The 25,774-nt window shown below is 37.9% G+C and overlaps 1 protein-coding gene across 3 annotated transcripts in view; it reads right to left on the bottom strand.

The window, feature by feature from the left end:
• adarb1b (adenosine deaminase RNA specific B1b) overlaps positions 1-25,774 on the bottom strand; it is a 92,269-nt gene that overhangs the window by 6,471 nt on the left and 60,024 nt on the right. For all 3 annotated transcript variants that reach the window (XM_007574461.2, XM_007574463.2, XM_016662003.1), the window contains 7 exons: positions 16,447-16,521; positions 11,386-12,302; positions 7,634-7,748; positions 6,185-6,353; positions 5,882-6,033; positions 3,964-4,132; positions 934-1,115 (listed from right to left, as the gene is read on the bottom strand). In XM_007574461.2, coding sequence (XP_007574523.1) covers positions 934-1,115; positions 3,964-4,132; positions 5,882-6,033; positions 6,185-6,353; positions 7,634-7,748; positions 11,386-12,302; positions 16,447-16,474 — 1,732 coding nt within the window. In that variant the 5' untranslated portion in view covers positions 16,475-16,521. The remainder of the gene's footprint in view (positions 1-933; positions 1,116-3,963; positions 4,133-5,881; positions 6,034-6,184; positions 6,354-7,633; positions 7,749-11,385; positions 12,303-16,446; positions 16,522-25,774) is intronic.

Below are 25,774 nucleotides of genomic sequence, written 5' to 3' on the forward strand. Positions count from 1 at the left end.
CCAACCAACCAACCAACCAACCAACCAACCAACCAACCAACCAACCAACCAACCAGCAATTCCATCCAACTCGCCAACCAACCAGGTTTTCCATGCAACTAACCATTCATATAGCCAGCCAGCCAACCAGTCAAAGGAAAGAGAGAGGTGGGTTAAATATTTGATGAAAACCATTTATCAAAATAAAGCTGCAGTCAACAAAAAGGAAGGAACAGATTTACTGTATGAATTTATAGCCAACATGATTTTGTGGGACAGATTTTGTTATACAGAGGTTGTGACAATTTTTAAAGTATCACGTTACAATAATGCTCCATATAATCAGAGTTTATGTTTTAGTCAGCTGTACTTAGATTAAGCAAAATAAATGTTGACCACAATCCAGCCAAATAATCTTAGCGAGATCATCCTGCCTGACGTAATCAGAATGACTTCTTTGATATTCTAATGATACATTTTAGCTGTTTTACAAAGAAACAATGACAGGCAGAAGAACAAAAACAGAGTACTAAATTAAAAAAAGGAAAGTAAAAGAAAAACAAAAGGCTTTTGAAAAGGTCAAGCCACTGCTGAAAATGTATACAAAATGTTAAAGCTATTCAAATTCCACAGCAGAAAGGTAAATGTCAGCTCAGATCAAACAAAGCAGGAAAGCTCCTCCTGTCCTCCTTTCCTCTATGACTGACCTGTGAGGTCAAGAAATGTGTTTACTACCCAGAATTAAAATCTTTCTGCTTGATATTTGGAGAGCTGGGGTTGGATTATCAAAGTTTAAGAAGGTGACCTCACACGGCTGGGTTTTTATCTTTTGAAATTGTGAACGTGACCACGCAATACGGCTGGGAATTTAAGGGAGAAAAAAAATAAAATCTCCTTTTACCAGCGGGTCTTTCCTTATTTTATCATTTGGTTCACTTCAGTGAGGGCTCTTACCGCTGAGCAGAGGCCTGTTGAGGGTGAACTGCTGGGGCAGGTCCTCGATATCTGCAATGCGCTGGTACATGGCCCTGGAGAGGTGGTCAGCGTGGTAAAGGCTGCCGAGGATGATGCTGGAGAAGTAGATGGGCTCGGTGAAGTAGCTCATTAAAGAGCCCTGGATGCCCACCACATTCCACCTGGAGAGGGAAAAACATACAAGACAGAATCTGAAACACAGAAACCACACAGCAATTTGTTTTTAAAGGGTATATTCTAGAAGTTGGTGCTTTATGTGGAGAAGCTCTTTTCTTTTCAAGAGTGATGTGGACCTGGTTCATTGTTTAAAATAAATTTAAATGTATTTGTGACTGAACTGAAAGGACTCGTTTTGTTTTGTTTTTTTTTGTAAAATGCCTCGAGATTATATCTGATATGAATTGTTGCTTCTAAATAAACTGAAGTGAATTAAAATTGAGTTACCTACTAGGTTGAATAAAGTATGTAATTATAAAGATGGATACACCTGGAATAAAATAAATAATTCACACAGATTTAGAATCTCAACATTTCAAGATTTACCTTAAACAAATCTTTCCAAAGCTTGGCAGTTGCTCATAAAATGTCATTAAAATGTATTTATTTAATGACATATTATATCACTCTTGTAATAGTTTGAACAATCATTTCTTGCGAATAAGAAGCCGTAAAGCTGTTTGAGCTACTCTGGGTTATAAGTCAGTAATTTAAAAAAATGGAGATTTAACAGAGTTCAAGTTTGAAATCAGACTTTTATGTTTCCCTTTTTAATGTTTCCTAAGCTAATTATCTTCATCTTGTTACTTAGAACGCTAAAAAGCATTTACATGCTGCTTTGTGATCGACTGATTCACTATTAGTGTAAACAAGCAATTGAATAAGTGTAACTAATAACATGGGAACATCTCTAGTTATAGAATTATGTAGCAACAATAACTAATTTGACCTGTAACATCCGTGTTCAATTTCAAGTAAGGAACATTGGCAGCATAAAACATGCAGCGGATGCGACGCTGCACAAAAGGCTCTATTGTTCCACAACACAATATTCTTGGTGCAAATGTGTCTGAGGAGGTGAGTGTAAAACTGGAGGGAAGGAGAAATGAAATCTCAGGCTTTTATAGCTGCAGGCAGTAAAACACAAATTCAGCACAGTCAAACAGCTTCATATTATTCTCAGCCATACACACACATTGTTTTATCGCAACAACCCGACGACACAAATGCACCTGAATACCTTCTGAAGGACACAAGGCGAACAAAAAGAAGCAGAAACAGGCAAGCACGCTCATTGGAGTTATGTTTTCAGAGGCATTCAATTTTGTTCCTGTCAAACCTCACTGTATTTCTGCTTTGTGTTTTTTCCTGCAGAATATAACGCTTTATGGCTCCACGCAGGGAGACTAAACACACACAGAAAAAAAACAACAAAAAAAAACTGAGAAAAAGCAAGGAAGAGAAACTGGTCCAGTTTTAAACACGTAATAAAAACATAAATCAGAACACAGAGATTCAGTAAGTAAAATCTTTTTAAGAATTCATTTTAATGCAGGAAGCGCCATGTTTCTGATATTGAGAGAGATCGAAAATGACACTTGAAAATTCAGATTTTATGTCAACAATTTAAGCAATATATGTACAATAATCGTAAATAAAAAAAAAAAAATCAATTGTAGCCTAAACTTTGGAGTGTAGAGAAGCACTGCCAAACTCTTCATTGGGAAATATTAACACCTCTTTTCTACTCAAACTCACCATAATTTTGTTTTACAGCAACTATTTCCAGCAGCTATTCACTTCAGAACAGAACGCTACTTAATAGACCATAACGAACTGCACTTCTTTCAAGTTGCTCAAGTAAAAAACAAAAAAGGTTTGCAAAGTTCCCAGAAACTATTGAATGATTAGAAAGCAGAATCATAAGCAGGAAACTTATGTTGTCTAATAGTTGCTAAGACTCAAAATAGTCTGGATATTTACCTTTTACATGTTATATCTGCTGTTCTTGGGTTTGACAATGAATTCTCAGTTCTATATAATTATTATTTTTTGGCTGATCCAGATGAACTTTGAAGGCAGACAGATTATTTATGACAATCAAATATTTAATTAATCAGTTAACACTGAAATCAATCAATGGCTATTTTTGATCTTCTGATACTCCGTGGTTTTCTTTAAATTGCACAGAAACACAGAAAATATCAAAAACAATTCGTACCAGTCCTGAAACACTAAGCTGTAAACGGTATTTATGCTGCATCCCACATGAATTACACAATCAGCATTCAGTTACTGTGCGCTCAGGCAGAGCTTTATCCAGGCGAGAGGAGGTGGAGCATTCTCATGATCAGTCATGGAGAAGTTTCACCATTCATCAAAGTGTTGCCTTGAACATGGACAGAGACTAAAGACGCTATGATCAGCCAAGAAAAAAATTCTTCCAGGGACAAAGGATTCATCAATTCACCAAGCTCCCCCTGACACTCAGAAAAGAAAAAAAAAACATGGACTTGAAATGATAAAGTGCATCGACAGAGAGGGGATATATCACTTTGCAGAAAATTATACTGGCAGCAAATAAAACATGGGAGTCCAGAGGAATGTGGCTGAAAGGAAATCAGGCATGAGGTTTTTGGGTTTATCTAATTAAAAAATATGATTTTGCACACATTTGAATGCAAATAAATTAGTAAACAAATGTTTTTAATGATGCTGCTGTCAAAAATGTAACTTCTTGGAGCTTTTTGGATATTTTCAAAAACAAGACTTTAAGTGGAAATGCATCATGCAATATTTGGTAACATCTAATGGCAAAAGCTGGAAACTGCAACCGTCTGTAAACAATTTATCTACCGTCAAACTACAGTGGCAACAAAAGGTGGAGTTAGTCTTGCTCATTCTAATGTAATGCAGTAACATGACTGCTAACCATGCTGCAGAAACAGAGAGAATTCAACCTGTTTAACACTGTAAACTAATGTATTTTGTACTGTATTTGAACCAAATTACCTTGCGATCTTGTCACTGCAGGACATGGTGAGCAACCTCTCTCCTTGAAGCACGCCGTCCCAGGTCTGGATGGTGTTACTGGACCGTACAGGAATGGTGCCCTCCCCTGACTCTATTTTGGTCCTGAGCTGGCCTCTTGCTTTGCGGTTCGGGTGCCGGTCTCCCTGATCTGAGCAAGAACATGATCACACATAAGGCAGAAATAAAAAAAATAAAAAAATAAAAATAAAAAAAATCTCAGACAGAAACAGAACTGATTAAATAATATTACATATTATATATGATATTATAAACCAAGCACCAACTACTGGGCAGGAATGAATCTGTGCCGTTACAGGTCAATCATCAGGGAGTCCAGGGTCCCCCCTCTAGCTCCGCCCCTGCTTATGCTAAGGGGCATAAAAAGTGAGAGCTACAATATAAACAATGGATGGAGTGTTACATGATTTAGTGTTAGATATTGGGTAATATTCAGAAAATATACATGCAGTATGTATGCAATGCAAACGGCACATCAGGGCCATTCATGTGTAAATTTATGAAGAAAAAAAATTTTAGGAAAAAAAAAACAAGAACATTTCTGAGTTTGCAAAGTCTAAAATCTGCTAGAAAAAATAAAACTGCAATTTTGAGATCAATCCCAGAAATTTTCTAGAAAAAACATTGAATTTTCTGAACTCAAAATTGTTTTTGTTTTTTCTAGAAAGTTTCTGACATTAAGTTGTTTTGGCAGAAATTTACTCTTCCTATTTTGTTTTTAATTAATACACCATTGCACCGATGCCTGTGGTTATGTGAAAACAACAAAATAATATAAAATCATCAAATTTAACTTTCATAGTTTTACAAAACATATATTTGCATGACTGCCAAGAATCACAGCATTCAGATAGAATGACAAGCATCGAGCAGCAAGCTGCTGCCCCGTCTACAATCCAGTCCTCTATGTAGTGAACACAAACGTTTTCATGATTTTACCATTCAGTTTATATTTCTTACTTGGTTCTTGCATTTTTTTGCATCAGTACCTGGATGTATATTTGATTTTATTTAACGCAGAAAGCCTTGCTTCTTTTTGCAAGACAATGCTAACCTGCATTCTGTCGCACACAGAAACATGATAATGTATTTAAAGAAAAAAAAATAACATCTGCATTTTTTTTCTTAATCTTGATTTTTTAATTATGTGCTGAAACAGTAACTGGGAAACATTTGTAGAGGTTTCTGTACCTGCCTCCTTAGCTTCTATACAAGGGGAACATATTTAACATGTTTACTGCTGACAGACTGAACACTTCGGAGATGTCTTTATCATTTTTCAATTTAACATAGCCCAATTAGCCTACAACCTTACTGCCAGTGGTGTAATTATTTGGACATCATTGGAATTGTGTTGCATTTTGAGCAGCATTTTACAAAAAAAATCCCTCACACTAGTAAATTGGCGTGTTTACTGACAAAGCCAGTGTCTCCAAAAGAAGAAAGCAAAAAATGTCGCGCACATTATGTTGTCAAAGTTTTCTGATGTTCCACCAGCAGGCGCCCATCTATTCACTGACTAATTGAATGTGGCTGTTTTCTATTCAGCCTGCCATGTGCAATGGAAAGCGGCCTGACAAGAGTACGAGGGAGGTTAATCAGACAGACAGAGTGGTTGGGCTGGGGAGGAGAAAGACTGATGGAGGACGACAGAGAATGACTAAACGCTCTAATTACCAGCGCCTTGTTTAAATGCGTCTGTGAAGCATATTTTGGACACTGGACTAACATTCAAATACAGCAAAGCATAACTCTACGATTAATTAAATAAAATCAATCAGCGGCTGGAGCTGAATTCTGAGTAAAGACGGGAAGAAATTAAAAACGTGTCCTGAGAGCCGAGGACGAGATATGGCGATAGAGCCGTCTGGTTTCGCACCTTCCACTCCGGCTTCGTGCGGAGAGAAAATCCTGGCGTCTCCGCAGGGCGAGGTGCTGATGTAGAGGTGAAACTGAACGTTGTCCTGTAACCTGTAGCCTCCTTTGTCACATGGCACAAACATGGACTTGTGATGGTCCTCTTTTATGTTGCTACAATCACAAACCAACACCAAAAAAACAAAAAACGAATGCTCGTCACATTATATTTAAGCCATAAAAATGCAATCAGAATATAGAACATTTGTAGAAATGTACAGCTGCACCTTACGAGACGGAACGAAGGATGTGTTTGTCCACTAACCTGAGGTAGAACTCCAGCTGGGTGTAGAGGTACCTGATGAGCGAGCGTCGGGCGATTATCTCTGCATGGCAGTCGTTTAGTGCCAGGCCGCGGTCACTCATGTACTCACCGTTGATGCACTTGGTTCCCGTGGAGACACAGATGACCTGTGCTTCCTTCACATCAGTTCCTGTTGGGATGCAGGGGGGCAATAACACAGACACACCCAGGTGAATCACATGTGTCCGCACACTAAAAATGCTGGTCCTTAACTAAGAAAAGGCAGACTGCTGTGAAGGAGAGGCAGGCCACTTAAATGCTAGGATTCTCCAATAATGGAGAATCCGAGCAGTTTGGAGTCAGCTTCGTTCCAGTTACCTTCAGCTGCACATTCAGAAACACACACATACACACACTTCTGTCTCCTGAAGGGCAGATGCTTTGCCAGCACCAATACACTTTAGAATAGGCACATGTCAGTCACTGGTCGTCAGGTAAGCCATAAAAAGTTCCAGTTTTTAAAACAAGATTTTTACTTCACAGAAAAGTAAAGTACCTGGTAATGACACAGCAGGACACTGTGAACTCCACTCTACTATTCTCAGTTTATACACACCACACTCAACGGGAGCAAAAGAGGCACAAATACTTCAGACATTCCCAGTATTTGATGTTCTAGAAAACTGTTAGAGAATTGTTCCTTCTGCTCTTTACAAATATTATTTTTTCAACTGTTTGGGTCATTGGAGAACCAATACATATCAATATATTTGAAATTATGAGTCAATGAAACTGTGCTATTCAGCAGCATAGTTGTAGTTGCCTGTTTGATGATAGGTAGCATTAATTAAATGAAATGGGCATGGGAGCCAAAATGTGAACTAACTAGCAAGGTTACAAATTCTTTACAGCAAAATTTGTGACATTTTCTTGTAAAATCTAAGAATATGATTGTTTTTACTCAAAGACTTTAAACCTATCACCTTTTCAGATCAGCTGGATGTATCCTCACACCTCACAAATCCCAAACAGGACGGTTACGAGATAAACTGGAAATAATAGGATGTCTGTTTTCAGAAAAGAAGAGATAAAATTGTCTTTTGTTTCTGCCGATGGTATTTAGAATACAAAGGTAGAACAATAAAATGTGACTTTTTTTTAAAGAACTGGTTGAAGAGCAGCAGCCCTGGTTTACTACTAGAGATTCCTGCAGGGAATTGGGTTATGATCAGATGTCTAGATAAATCTAGAGGTATGTAGTTATATGAGACAGAATGATGTCTGCTAAAACTGCCAAACAGAATATTGAGAAGTTGCATCTTTAGATCCTATTGTTCATGACCCAATTAACAACCAAAGCACTTATCTCTTTGTTTTAATTATCCTTCCAAATAATACTTTTAAATGACCAAAGCCTTTTTTTTTGTAAGCACGGAAGGCATCACCGGGTCTCCTCCTCCTATATATTACCTGTTGTCATGACGACTCCTGCCAGGACTTTTCTTCGTGCATGAGGGGAGGTGAAGTTGTCTGTCAGCTCACTGAACTTATCCACCACCAGGCGAGAGACGGCGTCAGCCAGAACCTGCAGACACAGACAAGCGTGCAGGAGGACATGCACATAACCGCACAAACACAAAACCCTCGCCTCAGATATGTCAGCTTATAGAGCATGTCTGATGCTATCCGCCGCTGGAGCGCTATCTACCTGTCACTACGCTCCCATCCGGCATCAAACGAGTCAAAGCGTTAAAACAGCAACAAGTGAAACTGGGCTGCCCCCTCTGAGGTAAACATAACAATCTTTTAAGCAGCGCTGTTGGAGTTTGGAATGACAGTTTTAGTTTAGCATCTCCCTTCTGACAGCGAATCAGAGCAAAGAAAACAAACAAACAAACAGGCAAACGTGGGCCTCAGTTGAGAGCAAAGTGCTCGCCTGCTTGCCAGAGCTTTAATCTCCAGCTGAACGTTTGAGGAAACCTAAAATGAACTTCACACATCTTTAACTTTTGGACTGCCCGCTCCTCGTGCTGGGTCTTTAACCACTGCTAATGTGATGGAAAATGACGACAACCAAAAGGAGAGATGACGGCTGGTTGATCACAAATTAAAGAAATCAGTCTTATATTACTTCCCTGCTACTTCAGAGTCACCCATTTAAAGCCAGTAATTCGGTTTTCATTGCCAAGGACTTTTACTCTTTATGGCCGTAAAAATATAATTTTCTTTAGCTCCTTTTTACTCTTTTCTCTCAAAATAAATTTCGGTTTATTTGTCGTTTGTGCAATAAGACACAAACAACAAGAATTTTGTAATTAGAATTTTGATGGTAAATTCTAATTACAATCAAATAAGAAACTAATTTAAGGTCCAAATTCTGCCACCTCATTTTCTCCCACAAGTGTTATACAAGATAGAAAAGTAGAGCTGAAATTAAATATCATGCAGCAGAAAATTAATATGAGAAGTTACTGAGGGTGTCATGGCTGAAATGGGCTACAGGACAAGATGAGAGGGTGAACAAAGAGAGAAGAAAGGCCTGTTGACTATGTGTCAGGCTGATTAGCTTTGCTGACTGAGTTCTCTCTCTTCTCACACTGGCTCTCATCGAAGACAATTAACTTCACCTCTCTGATAACCTGTGTGAATGAGACTTCAATGACAGCTTTATAGATTAGTGCAGTTTGAAGGGTGGATGAGTTGGGAGTTTTAGCTCTTTGTAAACCAAAGTACAATGTTCGCTTCAGAAGAATACGTTCCTTTGAGGTGTGTTTCCCCTCTGTCAGAACCTACTATGGTAAAATCTTGTCATCAACATAATCAGGGGTAAAAATATGGACAAATTCTGATTCAACACCAAGAAGAATGAGCTTCTGTAGGAATAACTTTCTGTAAGTCTTTGTTGGTGTCACCACACTTCTTTACGATGTTGCTTCAGTTCATGAAGGTCTGCAGAGACTCATTTATGTACAGCTCTAGATTCTGTGATGTTTGGGATCACTGTCCTGTTGACGATCCAGTTTGGGTCAACCTGAAGTTGTCAAACAAACAGCCTCAATTTTGACTTTAGAATAACTTTGGTATACAGAGGACTTCTTGGTCGACTCCATGCCTGCAAGTTGGCCGAGTCCAGAGAGTGTTAAAAATGACAAAGTCCTAATAATCACCCCTCTACCAACATGTCTGACAGTTGTATGATGTGTTAATATACTTCTTTTAGCTTCACTTTAAAATTTTACTGTGTTAATTAAAAAAAATATATTACATAGATTTTAAAGTTTTAAAATATCAACACTTACTCGCATAAATGTTCTAGTTGGAACCTTTATGTTCCATTCTGGTAGGTCCATAAATCTGACGCACAAGCGACATCAACAAACAACAGAGATGGACGACAAGCCCTCTTCTCTCACTGTTGTTGAGCTATGTCTACTTATATAATTTAACAGCAGAAAGCTATTTTGAGTTAAAAAATGCTGCTTATTTTTCTATTTGTATTTTTTGATTAAAATACGATTAGTAAATTACAGACCCTGTAATTAAAAGTTTTAATCGATTACCATCACTACTTTAAACATTTCTTCATTGGTCTTGTGTGTCTAAATGACATTGTTACTGAAATTCTCTTGACAAGCCATACTTGTGCAGTCTAAATAAATTCTAGTCAATTTATTTATAAAGTGCCGATTTATAAAGCACTTTACAAGACAAACAGATTTATTTTGTACCTGTAATTGTCTTAGCAAATAAATCCAGTGTAATGCAATCATACATTACACTGGACTTATAATTAATTACAGACATTCCAGCTCCAATTTAGACTAATAGATGCAGCCCTTGGACGTTTTTTTTCATTTTAACGAGGAGCTGCATTGTCTGGCTCTGAGGTGAATTTGCAGTTATATTCACTGCTGGAAACACAAGCTTTCTGAAATGTTTTTCATTTGTGAATAATCGTTCTCCCTGCAGAATGGTGGACTTTAGTCGCTCTGACACCTTACAAGCAGAACCAGATTGATTGGCAGCTTCAATTGCTTCTCCAAGGTCATTGCTAATGTATAAGTTGGCATTGTGTTAAGACTTCTGCTATTATAAAGGTGGTCACAATGCTGACTATCAATCAACCAACGGATTGTGATTAGCAGCTGCTGACCTCTATTTTCCCTTAAGTACCATGGAAGCACTAAGGGTGCACTTAGTTTTTTCCATGACTATACATCTAAGATCACCAGGGAGACAAATGTACAGCAATATGCAGTCAGAAAATAACTGATGATATCTTATAAGCTTATATACTCATTTCTGTTAATATCAATGTCAGCTGTGCCCGTCTTTGACACCCCTCATTGTTATATAACTTTGCACATTTGTGCTACAGACCGGCACTAAGCTGTTCCCTTACTATCGGCTGAACACATGAACACTCAGTGACTTTAACATTTAGACGTTGCTGTTTCCATCATCAAGCTACCTCAAGACAGATTTAATATCCTCAGCTTTATCATAGTTCAAGATGGTGAACGTCTAGTCGCACTTTTGCCCCGGTTTGGAGCCCAGAGAGCTGTAATGTTGGCTGAGGTGAATAAAATTATAGAACCAGTGTGTGAGGTGCAATAAGAGTTGGTGTGAGATATTGAAAAGAGAAAATTACACTGGGTGTTGTTTTCTTATGAGACCCATGGGTCTGATGTTGTGTATCACATGTTGGGTTGTATGTGGGTTTTAGAAATTTCAAAAGAAATAATCAAACAGACTCAACTATAACTACACAGAGGCATGCTTTTATGAGGTAAGGACGAGCAAAGACCTGGAAATGTTTCTTTTCTTCAATATTCACCTGTTTCCATTTTTGTGATGTATAACAATAGAGGAAATGTCACCTTCACTACGTAGCAATCATATTAAAAAGGTGGTTCAAGATTTTGAAGAAAAAAATATTTTGCTACTCAACTTCTATCTAGTTTCCCTTTGGACCTAACGAAGTATTTTTGATTTGAATTCAACTCAAAACGATACCTGAGTAAGCATTTGTTGAACCCCTTCAATCATTACCTGAAAGGTGTACGTGGTACCAAAAGCACCAAATACAATCCAACATCCCCTATTGAGGGGATTTATCAGGATTGTATTCCTGATAAATACGCAAGATTAAACTAATTACAGTCTAGTTTCTCTGCATTTCTTTGAAACTAGAGAAATCTGAAATGAATAAAATGTCTTACCTGGGGAAGGTGAAGTTGCAACCCCTCTCTTGGTATGGGTTGCCTGGACGGTGTCTGGTCTAGCTGCATGTTGAAGAGAGCAGAGAGGGCGGCCTGTGCTGCCCGGGCTTTAGCCAGCTTTTTGTTGCGCCCTGAGCCTTCAAACGTCTGTGAGTCCACAGTTACTGACATCACAAAATTCTTGGCGTGACTCTCACCACTCTCTGAGACAAAGTCATATTTGAGGCCTGGCCTGAGCTCATTGAGGATCATGACCGGGTTTTTGCCAGTGGAGGGTGAGCTGAATGCAGATGGAGAGGGCAACGGAGCCTGGACAAGGTTGCTGCCAGGTGGTGTGGGTAAAGGATACTCCCCTAGTGAGTTTGTACCGTTGGAGCCTAAATAGAAGGATTCTTCAGGAGCAGCTGGTGTCTCAAAGCCATTGAAGAGCATGTCAGGGAAGTCCGCTTGATCTGATGTAAAGTCTGTATTCACTGTCAGTGTACGGCCCATGGCCAGGTGAGCCTCAGACGCATTGGGAAACTGAACAAAGGAACGCAGCGCTTTCTCAGCTGCGTTCAGTTTAGCTTTCTTCTTGGTTGGACCCATGCCCTCAAACATTTGCCCATTGACCTCCACAGTCATGACAAACACTGGTGCATGGACCGGCCCAGTCTGAGACAGCAGTTTGTACTGGAGACCTGGTTTGATCTCATTCAGCTGCATCAGAGCATTCTTGGGCAGCACCGGTCCAGGTGTTTTCTTGCGCTTCTTGGCTCGGAACTTGGAATGCGCGTGGCCATTGTTGCCCTCCTCTAAGGGGCGCTTTCGACTGCCATGGCCGCTTCCATTGGGGAGTTGATCACCGACTCCCATCCCGTCTTTGCAGGACACGTTGTCCAGGTTTCGGTTTTCCTTAACGTCTGTGCTGCTTGAACCTGCGGTGCCCAGAAAGAGTAACTTACAACGCCTTCGTTGCAGGATCTTGTAAATGCAAAATTTATAGATTCCTTTATCACTCTTTGGAACTGAACCAATGATTTGTGTTCCTTTATAACAACAAGATAAGATATAGTTAGGATTGAATTTCTAACCCTATTTCACAAAGAAGACAAATACAAAAACATCTGTTTCTTCAGAATGACAGTTAATGCTCTAGCGAGTACTTCTGCAAACATTTTACTTTGCTATATTTATATTTAAAATTAAACTAACTAATCTTCATGTTCAAAATTACTAAAATTAGGATAAAATAAAAATATGTTGTAGACATTGAAGACACTTGACATTGCACAGTGACAGGGCCTTGAGAATACCATGCAAACAAACAACACACACACAAAAACCAGACCAAAAGGGTTTTTTTTCACCCAGTTTATCTTAAATCGCTAACGTTTCTGAAGAAAAACCAAAACCAATTATATACTGAACTAAGGGGAACACATATCACTGATTCTAGTTAGCAAAGTGGATGGAATGTTGGGAAAAATTTTCATTTATAACATCCTTCAGCAAAGGCTTGATAGGTTACTCCTTGCGGTACTCAAGAGAAAGAGAGGCCGCAGTGTGCATGAGTGGGATTGTAGGTTGGGTTGAGGGAGTGCAGGGAAAGTAGTGCAGGGGGAGGAAGCTGAGGACCAGGCAAACAGGAGAGTACATCAAAGAGGCAGAAGGAGAAGACTCCACCTACTGCAGGATCCTAAAGGCTCGACTGGTGACACGGTGGAGGTTAAAATGCAGTTTACACCATTTACATGATTTTATTTTTTGAAAACATAGACTCCCGTATTTAAAATGAGGAAAGTCTGAAGAAACAAAACAAACAAACAAAAAAAGTTTTCTAATGAAGTGCCATTCATAAGACCCTGCGCCTCTGAGATCCCCCCCTTGGAGCTGTCAGAGAGCAGAGTGTTGACAAAATGTCTTGACATGCCATTACCAACTGCACACTGCCACTGACATGTCCTGAGTCAGGAAAAAAACAACAAAAAATTGATTCTAAGATCACAAACTGCAACTCATTCAGTTTATGACCTGGAAACATGCACTTTTTATGTAGTCATGCGTTTACAGCATTGGTATTGGTGCATTGCAAATGAACTTGAAGACAAATGCGCAAAGTGAAGGTTATTTTGCCACCAAAACAGTTTGAAAGCTAAACCGGAACTAGATCTTGCATAACACTAATTCTTTCTGGAAAACACTTTAGCAGCTTGACCAGCATGTGTTTTTATGTGTGTTTTTTTAAACTGTATTTCCATCAGGGCAAGATTTACAAGGTGCTGGTCATTTCACCCTTCATCAGACTTTTGTAGTTTCCTACTTTTAGAGGACCTATTTGCACCACCTAAGCATCATTTCATCGTCACCAGAGAGACTTGTTGTACCTATTTAAACATGGGATAAGTCAAAATAAATTACTGTGATCTGCAAATATTCTAACGGTAGGAAATGTGGTTATTTGATTCAATATATCAGTGGTAATTTCACAATTTTTGTTGGTTTGTCTGAGTTAACTTTCTGCACAAAAGTCAGTAGCTAATAGTATTTCTTCAATTCTACAGAAAATATATTTGTGTTGTGGTGATGATAAATCAAATTAATTAGTCATGTCTGATTCAGTCATGTGTCATACTAACACATGACTCAGACGCGTTAATATAACAGGTATTTGGAGAGGCAGCAGGACAAATAACAAAACTGGTTCTGTACAAATTTGTTGAAACCAAAAGTTCCCTGTTATAGTGCCTAGAGGACCAGTTAAGAACCAGTGCTGGTTTAGCTCTGGAACAGTTTTGGTGGAAAAACCCCATGAAAACAAATAAATACCCAGACAATATGGCACCGATCAGAATGGTGCTGCAACCTGGACTCTTCAAATACAGAGTATTTAATCATTTATTACTGTGTTAAATTTGAGCTTCAGCTAACTATGGTACATCTCTTTAAGATCTGTATCTCTGAGGTGTTGATAGTCAGTAAAAGCAATAAACATACATTAAGAAACCTCTTGCAAGCTGCACAAATACAGTGAAGAAATGACACACAGAACAATCTGGAGCTTCTATGTCTGTTATTATCATTATACACAAAGTTATTCAGTTACATACCTCTTACCCACAAATAAAACATTTAATAATTTTGTTTATTGTAACAATGAGAATCTTAATACCCAGTAGTGGTGAAAAATCACAAACTGGATCCGACATAAAGAGGGAAAAAAAATGCATCAAGCAAGAGCCATGCATTAAATTATGGAACAGGCATGCAGTTGTTGTCACTGTCATGCTGCAATTTGTGTAATCAGCATTTGTAGACAATATTAATTATAATGGAGAGGAAATATTTAAAAGATCCTTTCCAAATTAACTGAGTGAAACAGTCATGACTTCATTTTAGGTGTGTCTATCTTGTTGGGGTTTTGTTTTGGTTCATTTCATTAGATAAAAGAGCTTCAAGAGCTCCCCGGGTTGTCACATGAAAGCTAAAACTTTCTTTCTTTTCTTCCCCTGGTGTCCCCTTGGTATTAAAGAAACAGGACTGTGTGAGCGAGGGCTGCGTTTTATCTTCAGATACATCTTTTATGTATATCTGGCAGTAAAAATGTAAGAACCAGGCTTCAGAGCCTTTGAAAGGCAACAAAGACAATTTTGTAGCTGCTTATTTCACAACATAACATACCATTCTACAAAGTGAAGACAGATAGTATGACACTACAATCAGACTTTTTCATTTTTATCACGAGCTCGGATGTTGTTGCGACTGCAGCTGACTTTAAACGTGTTTGTTGTGGGCATTGCAAACAAAAATGTATAAAGTTCAATAAAAGACAGAGGAGTATCTGAGGTATCAAAGATTTGGAGATTAGTTCATCTCTGAGAGTTGGTTAAAGTTAATGTGACATATTTATGTGTGGATGGGTCACTTTGAGTGTATTCTTTAAGACGGGGCATAAAATAAACTGTCATTTTGAAAAAAGTACATCCATCTTTCAATTCACGGCCTTTGGAATTTTTTTCTGACCAGGTTCTAAAATTAGTTAAATCTAATCCTATAAATTGTGTGTGAAAAATCGATTATTACAATTCCCATCGGACTGAAGGTAAAAAGTGGTAGGATTTTGGAACAGGTCAGTTATTTTTCCAGTGATGTAACTATTTTTTTATTCCCATATATAAGGATCAACTTACCATCTTGGAACAATATTTGAATGCACAATGAGGAACTCAGATGTTTGAAACTCTCCTCAGTTTCAAACATCTGAGGGAAGTCAATCTTTCACAGTGCAGACAAAGCTTTTGCACAGTGTTGCACATTAAAAATTTTGCTGGACATTTATTGGAAGATCAGTAGCTGTATAAATTCTACAATGTTAAATACATAACATGGTGCATTTAACTGAGGCTGAAACAGTATTTAGCTGTGGTAGCATATTTTATTATTCCATTGGGACTTGATGCATGTATACAATAATGTGAAAGGGTAATTATTGTCAGGTGTGGTGGAGGGTTGATTGTTTGGTCTTGTTTTCCAGCCTCAAACTGGGGCACCTTGCAGTCAATGAGTTGATTTAGTTGATCTATAATAATAATAATTGAGAAATTGCTGATGTTAGAGTTATTCAATGAAATAAAACAAATGTAGTTGTGAAGAATCACACAGCATTCAAATACTTCAAGTTACCATGGTGATGGTTATTGGACACTTGAGGATAGATGTAAATACTTTTAGAACCTGGCAAAAAATAGATCATTATATCATGTAAAACCTCAGCTTTAAACATACTTTATTGTTACAACTATATTCTCACTCAGATCTAAATAATCAAGTATTTCCCAACACATGTTTTTTTCCATTTTCAAAAATATACTTTAAAACTTTATTCTTCAATTATTTTGGTTATTAGACATATGCTTACAAATGTATTTTTTAAAAGGTCGTATGTAGACAACAAAAGATCACACTGATTACGCAACACATAAAAAGAGAAGGATAAACAAGCAGGCAGACAGAAAGGAAGGAAGGAAAGTAAAGGCAAAAAAAAGATGGATGAACAAATGAGAAAAATCAAGATGGACTCACTCATGTTTTCTTCCTCATCCACATCCATGGCGTCAGGTTTGTTTTGACCCGCGAGCAGCCTCGCCCCCGCTGCACCTGAGGATCGGAGGACAGGAAGGCAGACCGTGTAAGCACAGACGGAGCAACACACAACCACATAAACATATTCAGAGAGTTTGAGTGGCTACAGCAATGATGAATTTCCTCGCTTGACATAGCAGCGCACACACACACACACACTCACACACACACACACACTCACACAAAGAAACATGCACACATTGCACTGTGTAAGGAGCTCCTGATGTAAGCATATAAATATTCAGAGACGGAGAGATATCAAGGTGAGAGAGGGGCCCAGGGCTGACAGGCCTTAATAGCAGGAGCAGTCTATTGTGACTTTAATATCCCTGCGATTAGACCTCATTTCCCACTGCCTGCAGAGAGATATGCAGCTCCTGACATGGCCAAGTCACTCCACTGCTGCACACATGTGACTTAGCCCAAGGTGGAGGGAGAGATTAGAGATCCATTAGGCAACACTTTCAAACCAACATCGAATCAAATGATTTCCTGTAATTGGAAATATTCGCTCCAACTGACAATGACCAGCAAACCTTTGGACTGTATCACTTTTTTTGAACTCCAAAAAAAAAAAAAATAATTGGCAGGGATTTGTCAAAAGTTGGTTCTACATGTACAACTGGGTGCCTTCTCAAGAGTCTACATAAAATAAAATAAAAAGTTTCGAATGCCATTCCATTTAGACATTTTGGTAGACTTGAGCAGATATGACATGTTTGGACAACATAAAATCGGAATCAGGACAACGAAGAAGTAAATGTTGCAAGCAACATAGACGAAAAGGTGCTCTATGCTTTTTTTACTTCCTTTGTGCATCCACTCATCCATATTTTTGTCTGTTCATCCATTTGCTTCTTTCCTCATCTCTTTTCCACTGTTCATTTGATTGTTCACTCTTTCCATCCTTTATCTGTTCATCTGTTCCTTAGTTCTTTCCTTCATCCATCATTCCTTCATCAGTTTATCCAGTGTACTCACAGACACACTGATTCACTTGTAAATCTTCAAGTTAATGCAATTTTGGTTACGTCTACTAAGAATATACATTTCAAAAACCAAAATCAGTTGCATAGGTGATACCACTGGCTCATGTCGCCAAAAATAACTGCTCAACTTGGATTGTATTCACTCCAAAAGTATCACAAAAGCATCAGAGAACAAAACAAAAAATGTTGCTAAGCCAGGGAAGATGAGCACAATCTCAGGTATATCAGAAAAAGAAAGTAAAAGTTGCAAAGAGAGAAAAAAACAAATTGAACATCATAAAGAGAGCGAGTGAAGGCAGAAAAAAGATGGCACAAGTGATATGGAACAGATTGTGGTGAATCCATTCTCTCTCTTATTCGCCTTCCATCATTGCTCCCATTCCTCAGCCAGACACTTTCTTAAACTAAAGTAAATGGGCTAATTAATCTGAGCTAATGGTGGGTGACAGCAAATATGCTAGCACAATTATCACCCTATTAACGATTCATATTCCAACCCATAATTGAAAATGAAAAGGTGGGGTGAAGGGAGGAAGGGTGGGAGATGGGAGTCATTTTTCTCTGGTAGCAGCAGCCAGGTGCGCCGCGCTTCGGCGCGCTCATTCAGCGACCCAGAACCAAACCTACGCTCGCCTTCCACCGCACACGATGCGGCGCAATTTTCTATTTCCAGACTTTTAATTATTGGTGCTGGTATATAACGAGTAAACAAATTAGAGCTCTTATAGGAACGCAAAACTAAATGTAAAACATGACTGATTTTAGCATGCACTTTTATTCTCATTCCTCCTACTGCCCAGTGTAGGCTGTGTGGTCTAATCAGCAGCCAATGCAAATGTGTCTGTCAGTTTTGATTTTCACATTAGACCGTCTTGGTTATAAAAGTCTAAAACTGATTCTGAAATCAGCCGCAATCAGAGGCTTAAGTCTCACAAAGAGCTGTGTAGGACGGGCGCCTTGAAATTTCAATTGGGGATTAAATGACTACAAACTCCTCAAGGGTAAAGAGATTTGGAAAAGGAGAATTTAAGATGGAAAACATGTATGATTCTTTTTTTAAAGGGACTATGTCTGAATGTATATTTGTTTGATAGCTGGATATGAACACACATATCCGTATTACAAAATGTTACACAAACTTCAAAACATCAATGTAACACAAGCTCTGTAGAGTCGTATTAGGAATTCAGTTCCTTCATGAGTTCTTCTTCTGCTTCCAATTATTAAATAAATGTGCACCAACATTCAATGTTAGTAATAAGAACTGTAGTAAATCTTTTGCACTTCAAGTTGAAAGGAACGTTCTCGGCATCTGCATTCTCTCTAGACAGGTGTACCTGAGCCTTGAAAAGTTAAGCTTTGTCTCATAAACTTGCAGGAATGTACAAACAACAGTGCATGAACTGGTTATCAAAAAACCAAGGATGTCTTTAGAAATATAATGCAGATAAATCCAGAAAATCAAATTGAATGATTTTTAAATAATTTATTGGAACTATATTGTGTGAAACAACATTTCCAGCATTGGTCAATCCAAAGGAAAAAACTATAGACCTGCATATGGCTGGAATTGGCTAAAGGACCATTAGTAAACAGTCTAGTGAGAAGACAACTATTGTTTCAGAAAACTGAAGACAGTCAAAATGACTGTAGATTTCCCTCAGATTGAAACTTCATGCAACATCTGATCTAGTGGAGAATCAAAGATCATGATAAAGGTGAGGAATAAGCCCAGAGCTCAAAGGCAGGACCTGGTCTATGACCGAAAGAGAGCTCAGAGCGCAGTCTTAAAGGTTTGAAGTAGATAAACATTTCTGCTGCCCTGTCTGCAAACCTGGTCAAGAAGTACAGGAAATGTTTGACTCCCGTACTTATAGAAAAAAGCTCTATTCAAACACTTATTTTGTTCAATAAAATGCAAATTAAGTTTTTATTTTAATTTGTAATATTCCCCCACATCTGAGGTTTACCCATGACATTACTCTCCATTCTTTGTAAGTAGGAAGATTTGACAAATTGCTGGTGTATCAAACACTTATTTTTCCCACTGCAGATGGAGGAGACATTGCACGTTTGCATAAGCAGAAAAGGTCGTACTGTGCAACTGCCCAGCATAGGAGCCCTAAAGATATTTATATCATTGTGTGGTATTAAACCAGTGGTGAAAAATGTCAGTCCTTAAGGCCCAATATTCTGCATCCATCCATCTATTATTTATACACACTCATCCTTGCAGGTGCCGATCTCCAGCAGGACACCAACCCTTAAAGACTGGAGTTGGCTAAAACAGTGTCAGGGGAAGCCCTACACACCCAGTGTTTCCAATAGCAGGCTACTGCTATTGGAAACAGTAGCTAACGTGAGATTAGCTTGATTATTGGAGAGATGTACGAGTTGTAGTTGAATCAATTTTGTATCAGTTGTTACCAAAAAAAAACAAAGAAAGAGAAAAACCTCAGTGCCATGAGGCTTATCTGGTGATCAAATCTCAATTATACCACTTGCACATTTATACATTTTTCTATGATACAAACTTAATTCCTGGTTTTTGTATGGCGTATTTGACAAGAAGTCAAGAGAAATGTCTTAGAAATGCAAGGAGGAGTTAAAAAGAGTTTAAAAAGACATTTTTACTTATGGTTTTTATCATTGTGCATGAAGCTAACGAAGCTAATCCAGACATTTGGATACATGTGGATTTCTAAAAGAAATGGTAAACCGAGACAGGATCCCGGACACATGTTGAAACTGACCATTTCTGGACCTAAATGACAGAAGCGGAGGACTTTAAGTGAGTCGAAACAATCAAAGCAAAGACCTGCCGACTGTCTCCCTCTGCATGAATAAGCGATATAACGTCATCAAGCTGTTGTGGTTGCAGGTAATTCTGAGTGGACGCCAAGGGAGGCAGGGAGGGAGAAAGATGAGAAAGAAGATGAAAAGCCTCAAATTCAATCTGGCATGGTGAGAGGGGCTGAGGGGGAAATAAGGCGTTTTTGATTTGTCTCTCATCCCTCGCCTTGCGCTGCGACGGAGCGATAGAGCATAGTTGGTGCGGAGGGAGTGCCAGCAGTGGACGGCTGGGGGGGAGGGTGCAGGTGGGCTGGGTGGATGTAAAGGTAAAGGTGAGAGAGGGATGGAGGACAAGAGAGAGAGAAAATGCAATCCTATTCCAAGAAAAAGAGAATCATTATCTCCTTTAGAAGGGAGGGAGATGGAAAGGTTTGCCCTTGGCAGGCCAAGCAGTTCGTACTGTAGCAAACAACCTCTCTACGAAGGCAAGTAGTGGAAGGTTTCTGAGAGAATTACATTGGAACGTTTTCAAACTAAAAAGGTGTAATAGAGAATAACTGTACTAATATAAATCAGAAATTAATGTAAAACAGGTACTTTCAGAGTCAACTCCAAGGAAATCAACTCAATGACAATTAAAGTGAAGAAAAAGAAAATATCTTGAGGATCACTGTATTTGGTACAATAATCCACTGAGTAAAGAGGATCAGGATGAGTCAGTCAAGGATACAGTTTCCGAATAAAAATCTGAAAACTGTGGCAGGAATTTGTATTGAGCATCTTTGGGTCGATACTCAGTGAAACTACAGCAGAACTTCTTTTAGGGTCACAATCAGGTTTCTAGAGATTGAAGTGTTTGCCCACTCTTTACTGCAAAGTACCTATTTCAGAATGTCAATCAGTCAGAATGGATGCACAGTTTTGTCACAGATTCTCAATTAGATTTAGGTCTAGACTTTGACTGGGACATTCTAGCAAATGAATTTGATCTAAGCTGTTTTAGGGTAAAAAGGTAAAAACGTCAAAAATGGTGAACTACCATGCAAGTCCTAATAAAACATACTAAAAAATATGATTGCATGGAGACAAAGTGTAGAAAAAGGGGTGGAAGTCAGTATTTTGTATTTTGGTAATATGCAAACACAAACTTTAAAGTGCCATGAAGGAATGCTCATGTCCTCATTTTCTTCTGTATTTCTCTTATAATTAAGAGATTTATCTGAACTCTAAAAATGTATCATCTACTTTTTTAAACAAAGGAAATGCCCACATCTGAAGCTAAGTGGTTGTCTGATGGGAAAACATTTATAGTCTAATCTCGCCAGATGTACTATTTGGAAAGAATGCTGTCTCATCAAAATCATTCCTCCCATTTACCAACACATCCATTTATTTCTGACTTTCTTGTCCCATAACGGCATTTTACAGGATGTTCACCACCCTGATTCTTTCTTGTCTTTGCATTTAACTTATTCGTCTGACCTTTCAGCACAAATAGTAAGAGATGGCTCTAAAAATACATAGGATAGGATCTGCTTTGCAGAGAGGACAGCTCTTTTTAAGACTCTTTGTGTCTGCAGTCTTTCTTCCAATGGATACCTGGTATTTTAATTTGGAGGATACCCAATGAGACTGTGATTTATAATAGATTTGAACCTATGAGCCAGTCATTCCACAGAAAACAGACTACAAATGGAAGCACTTAAAAATAACGGCCAACATACCTTACATGTTCAAAAATCAAAGGATATCTAGCAGGTTCGTGTTCCTGTAAAATGCAGGCCTTTACAGTAAGAAGAGACAGTACATGTATAACTTCCATGGTGAAGTGAAAAGAGGGAACCGTTGCTACATATACACACCAGGTTTTGATGATCGAGTCCAATTTTTTTTTTTAACAAAAATCCAATTCTTTGTGAATAGTTTATAACCCCACGCTACCAATGTGAAGAAAAATTATCCCCACTAACAATCATATCCAAGATTTGATATCGATATGTGGAGATTTCTAGAATAAGAACCGAATACTTTTTAGTGGCGTCATATTTTTTTCACATGACTGAATACAATGAAAGTGTCTTGGAATATAATGTTTTTCCAAGACTGGGTGTGTGTTGTCATGTTTGGTTTTTGTTAATCAATAATGTAGATATGAACACCCATCTCACCATGTCGTCTTTTATTCATTTCACTAAAATAATGTTTGGTAGTTGTGCTGTGACTCCCTTTTAATCTCTGACAGACACACACAGAGCAACGCTGCCTCCGTTGTTACGATGAATAATTAATGACCGTTGGTGGCAGAAAGGCTGTTACATTTCACTGTTACTGAGTGGCTTTGTTCCAATGATTAAAATGCTTAAATCACACTAATGAATACATGTAATGTTAAATAAGATGCATCACTTGACCACTTGACTAATGAAAGTAAAGAAATCATGACCTCTGGTGAAGCCAAAATACCTCTGAGCTTACCTGTTAGTAAGTATTTATTTAGGCACCATAACTATATATATATATATATATATTACATCTATAAGATTTAAGAAAATTATTTTACAGCATAGCATAAAGCAGCAGTGGAACATGAACTAATGCACTGTGGGTGTAAAATATCCATTTAATTCCTTCAAAAACTGTGTTTGAATGAAGACAGAACCATGAAACTTGAAGTTTCTTGGAAGCTTTTTATTCATAATGTTGCATCAAACACATTGTAACACTTTAGTCTTTCATAAATCATTGGATATCATTAATATAACAGATATTTTGCTTCATTAATAAGATCCATTCAGTGGCTATAATGATAAAGTACTGAGGGGTTACAGCCTTCAATTACACCTACATGGTGTATGAACACAATCACGAGTTTACAAAAAAAGAATCTCAACTTTAAGAAAGGTTGCACTAAAAACCTTGGCTTTTTATTTCTCTCCTACTATTTTTACAGTTCATTACTGGTTGAAAATGTTTGTCCCATTTGTGTTGGAATATATTTTGTATAAGGTTTGTTGAAGGCTGCATAAGATGAATGGGGTTTGAAGAAAAATACACGGCTAAAAGGAAAAACGTTATCTACAGTATTACAAAACTCTTTTCAAAGTCATTGTTTTAAAAATGTTGAACTAGATTCAAAGAATTTGACACTCGACGTTTAGTAACCCAACGTTGAAAGTTTTTTTTTTTTTTTTTTCGCAGCAGAAGTATGTTTCAAATCTTAGTTCATTTAGTTTTGAAATCACTCTTTATTCAGGCTTATTGAGGCTGAATAAAGAGACCATCTGCTTCTAACCTTCAACTTGAGCAGAAAACCTGTTGAGAAACTTAAAGCAAATGACTGATAGTACAATAAATAATATTATAATGATATTTATGTGGATAGATTATTATAAATTGCAATGAAAAAGTATTTTCCCCTTAACATATTCATCAGAAAATAAATAATTACAAAATGCAGTTTTTACATGATCACTTCATTAAAGGAAAATAGTTTTTCTAACCGGCCTGTTTGAAAAGAACAAATTAAAGTTTTTATAGTGGCCTAGTCAAACCTTAGAGGGTGTGGTGAAATAAACTGGTTGCAAAACTTTACCACTTCTTTAAATTATTGTAGTTAATTCATTCCAATTTCTAACCAGTTTATCTTGTTTTTGTTTTACAAGTTATGAATTATTCTCCTAAATTTGATACCAATCATTTTTTATAGTTTTTATTCAACATCATTATTGTTTTATTAATTGCCTTCGGAAGTTTATACAAAGGTATAAACTGAGATGAGAATTAAAAAAAGTTTTACATTAACTTTCTATAAAAATAACCAAAAGTCCAAATTCAGTAATGTTGATGTTAAGCTAAATAGCTTGGATGTGTATAGGTTTATAAAGTATTAAAACTGTAATACCTCCTTATTTCTGAAAAAACGACAACTTTCTTATGAAAAATTGATCAAATCTAAAGGAATAGAGAAGCAGGAGCAGAGAGGTGTGGAAAAAAACAGAGAATCAACCTTTTACTGTGTTCCAGCCTTTTTATATGTGACAGTCAGTCATTCATCATCATGGAGTGCTGATGGTGGAAGTAAAGAAAGGTGGCAAAAAAACAGAGCCAGAGTATCAATATGAATTTTTTATTTGATGGATTTTACGGAGGACTGCATTTCAGAAGGCTGGCGGAGTCAAGGTTCACAGAAAAAATGAAGGCAGGGGAAGATTGAGGGGCCAGGTAATAAAGGCCAGGAAAGAGATAATGGTGTCCCTGGATATAAAGAACAAACACATTTTTTGGAGGTTTGCAGCACAGCCGACCATACAGCTGTATTTTAAGTTCTGTTTGATTGATTTTCCTTCTAAACCTGCTCACACATTTCCACTATGGCAAAATAAAAACAAGTTTGAGGTATGTTTTGGAAAACAAATATCAAATATTAACGATTCAACATTGTTTTACTGTTACTGGATTTAGGCCCTACTGGTTTGGCAGCCTTGATTTTTTCCCAGGGAATGATCCAACAAGGTATGAGCAACCTTCTTTTTGAACATTTCTCATATCTGTTTTGGCAGTAATGTTCAAACACAATCAACTTCAAGTTTTAGCAAAGACAGTCCACTGGGATCTGGACAAGGCTCTGTTCAGAACACTCAATAACCTCCAGAACAGAGTAATGCGAAAAGAAAAAGGCCAACAGAATGATGTGCACAGGATCAGCACACTTCAGTATTTGTGGTTGATCTCTTTGCGGATGTTTCTGTGGAACATTGCAGATTTGCAGATTTTTCTCTCAAAAGCATGTCTAAAATATTTTTCTTAAAAAATAAATACAGATTGTGAACCTAACACTTTGGCTCAATGCTGGTTGACACACCATTGGCTGGCGTTTACAATGCGGTCAATCCAGGAGCAACATTTATTTTTTTGGTGCTGATTGGCTGTACCCTGTGCAGAGATAAGGAAGGCTGTGGTTGTTACCTTCAGATCAAGATGGTTTCAAATGTCAAACTTACAGGCATCCTCCTTGACAGCAGGAAAAGCAGCATACGTTCAATCACCGCCAAGGAGAATGAGTGGCACTTCTGGATTGGCTGCTGTTCCACGACCATCCAATTGCGTGTCAAAATATTTAGGCATTATAATCAGTGGCGCAAAAAGTGGGTATGCACTGTATGCAACACATAGGGGCGCTGAACCAGAGGTAATGCCAGAATTAATAATACAATAAAGACTTTGTGGTATTCTCATTTAGTGACGTAATTAAATAAGTTGTGCTATCACCCCACGCCACTAGAGGCAGTAGCAGGTCAGAAAAGGTGTAATGTAGGAGCAGATTTAGAAGTACACAGAAAGCTATGGAATTTGTTAAAAACTGTGAGCTGCGCTGAAGTAAATAAAAGACAGAAGTTCAAATACATGCTGAGAGTGAAACTCCTTCTTAAAGATGAAGCTATATCCCAGATTTCAAAAGAAAATAAAAACGACCGCAGATAATATAG

This window comes from Poecilia formosa, unplaced genomic scaffold, assembly GCF_000485575.1.
Source record: "Poecilia formosa unplaced genomic scaffold, Poecilia_formosa-5.1.2 Scaffold353, whole genome shotgun sequence".
In the NCBI taxonomy this organism is placed as follows: Eukaryota; Metazoa; Chordata; class Actinopteri; order Cyprinodontiformes; family Poeciliidae; genus Poecilia; species Poecilia formosa.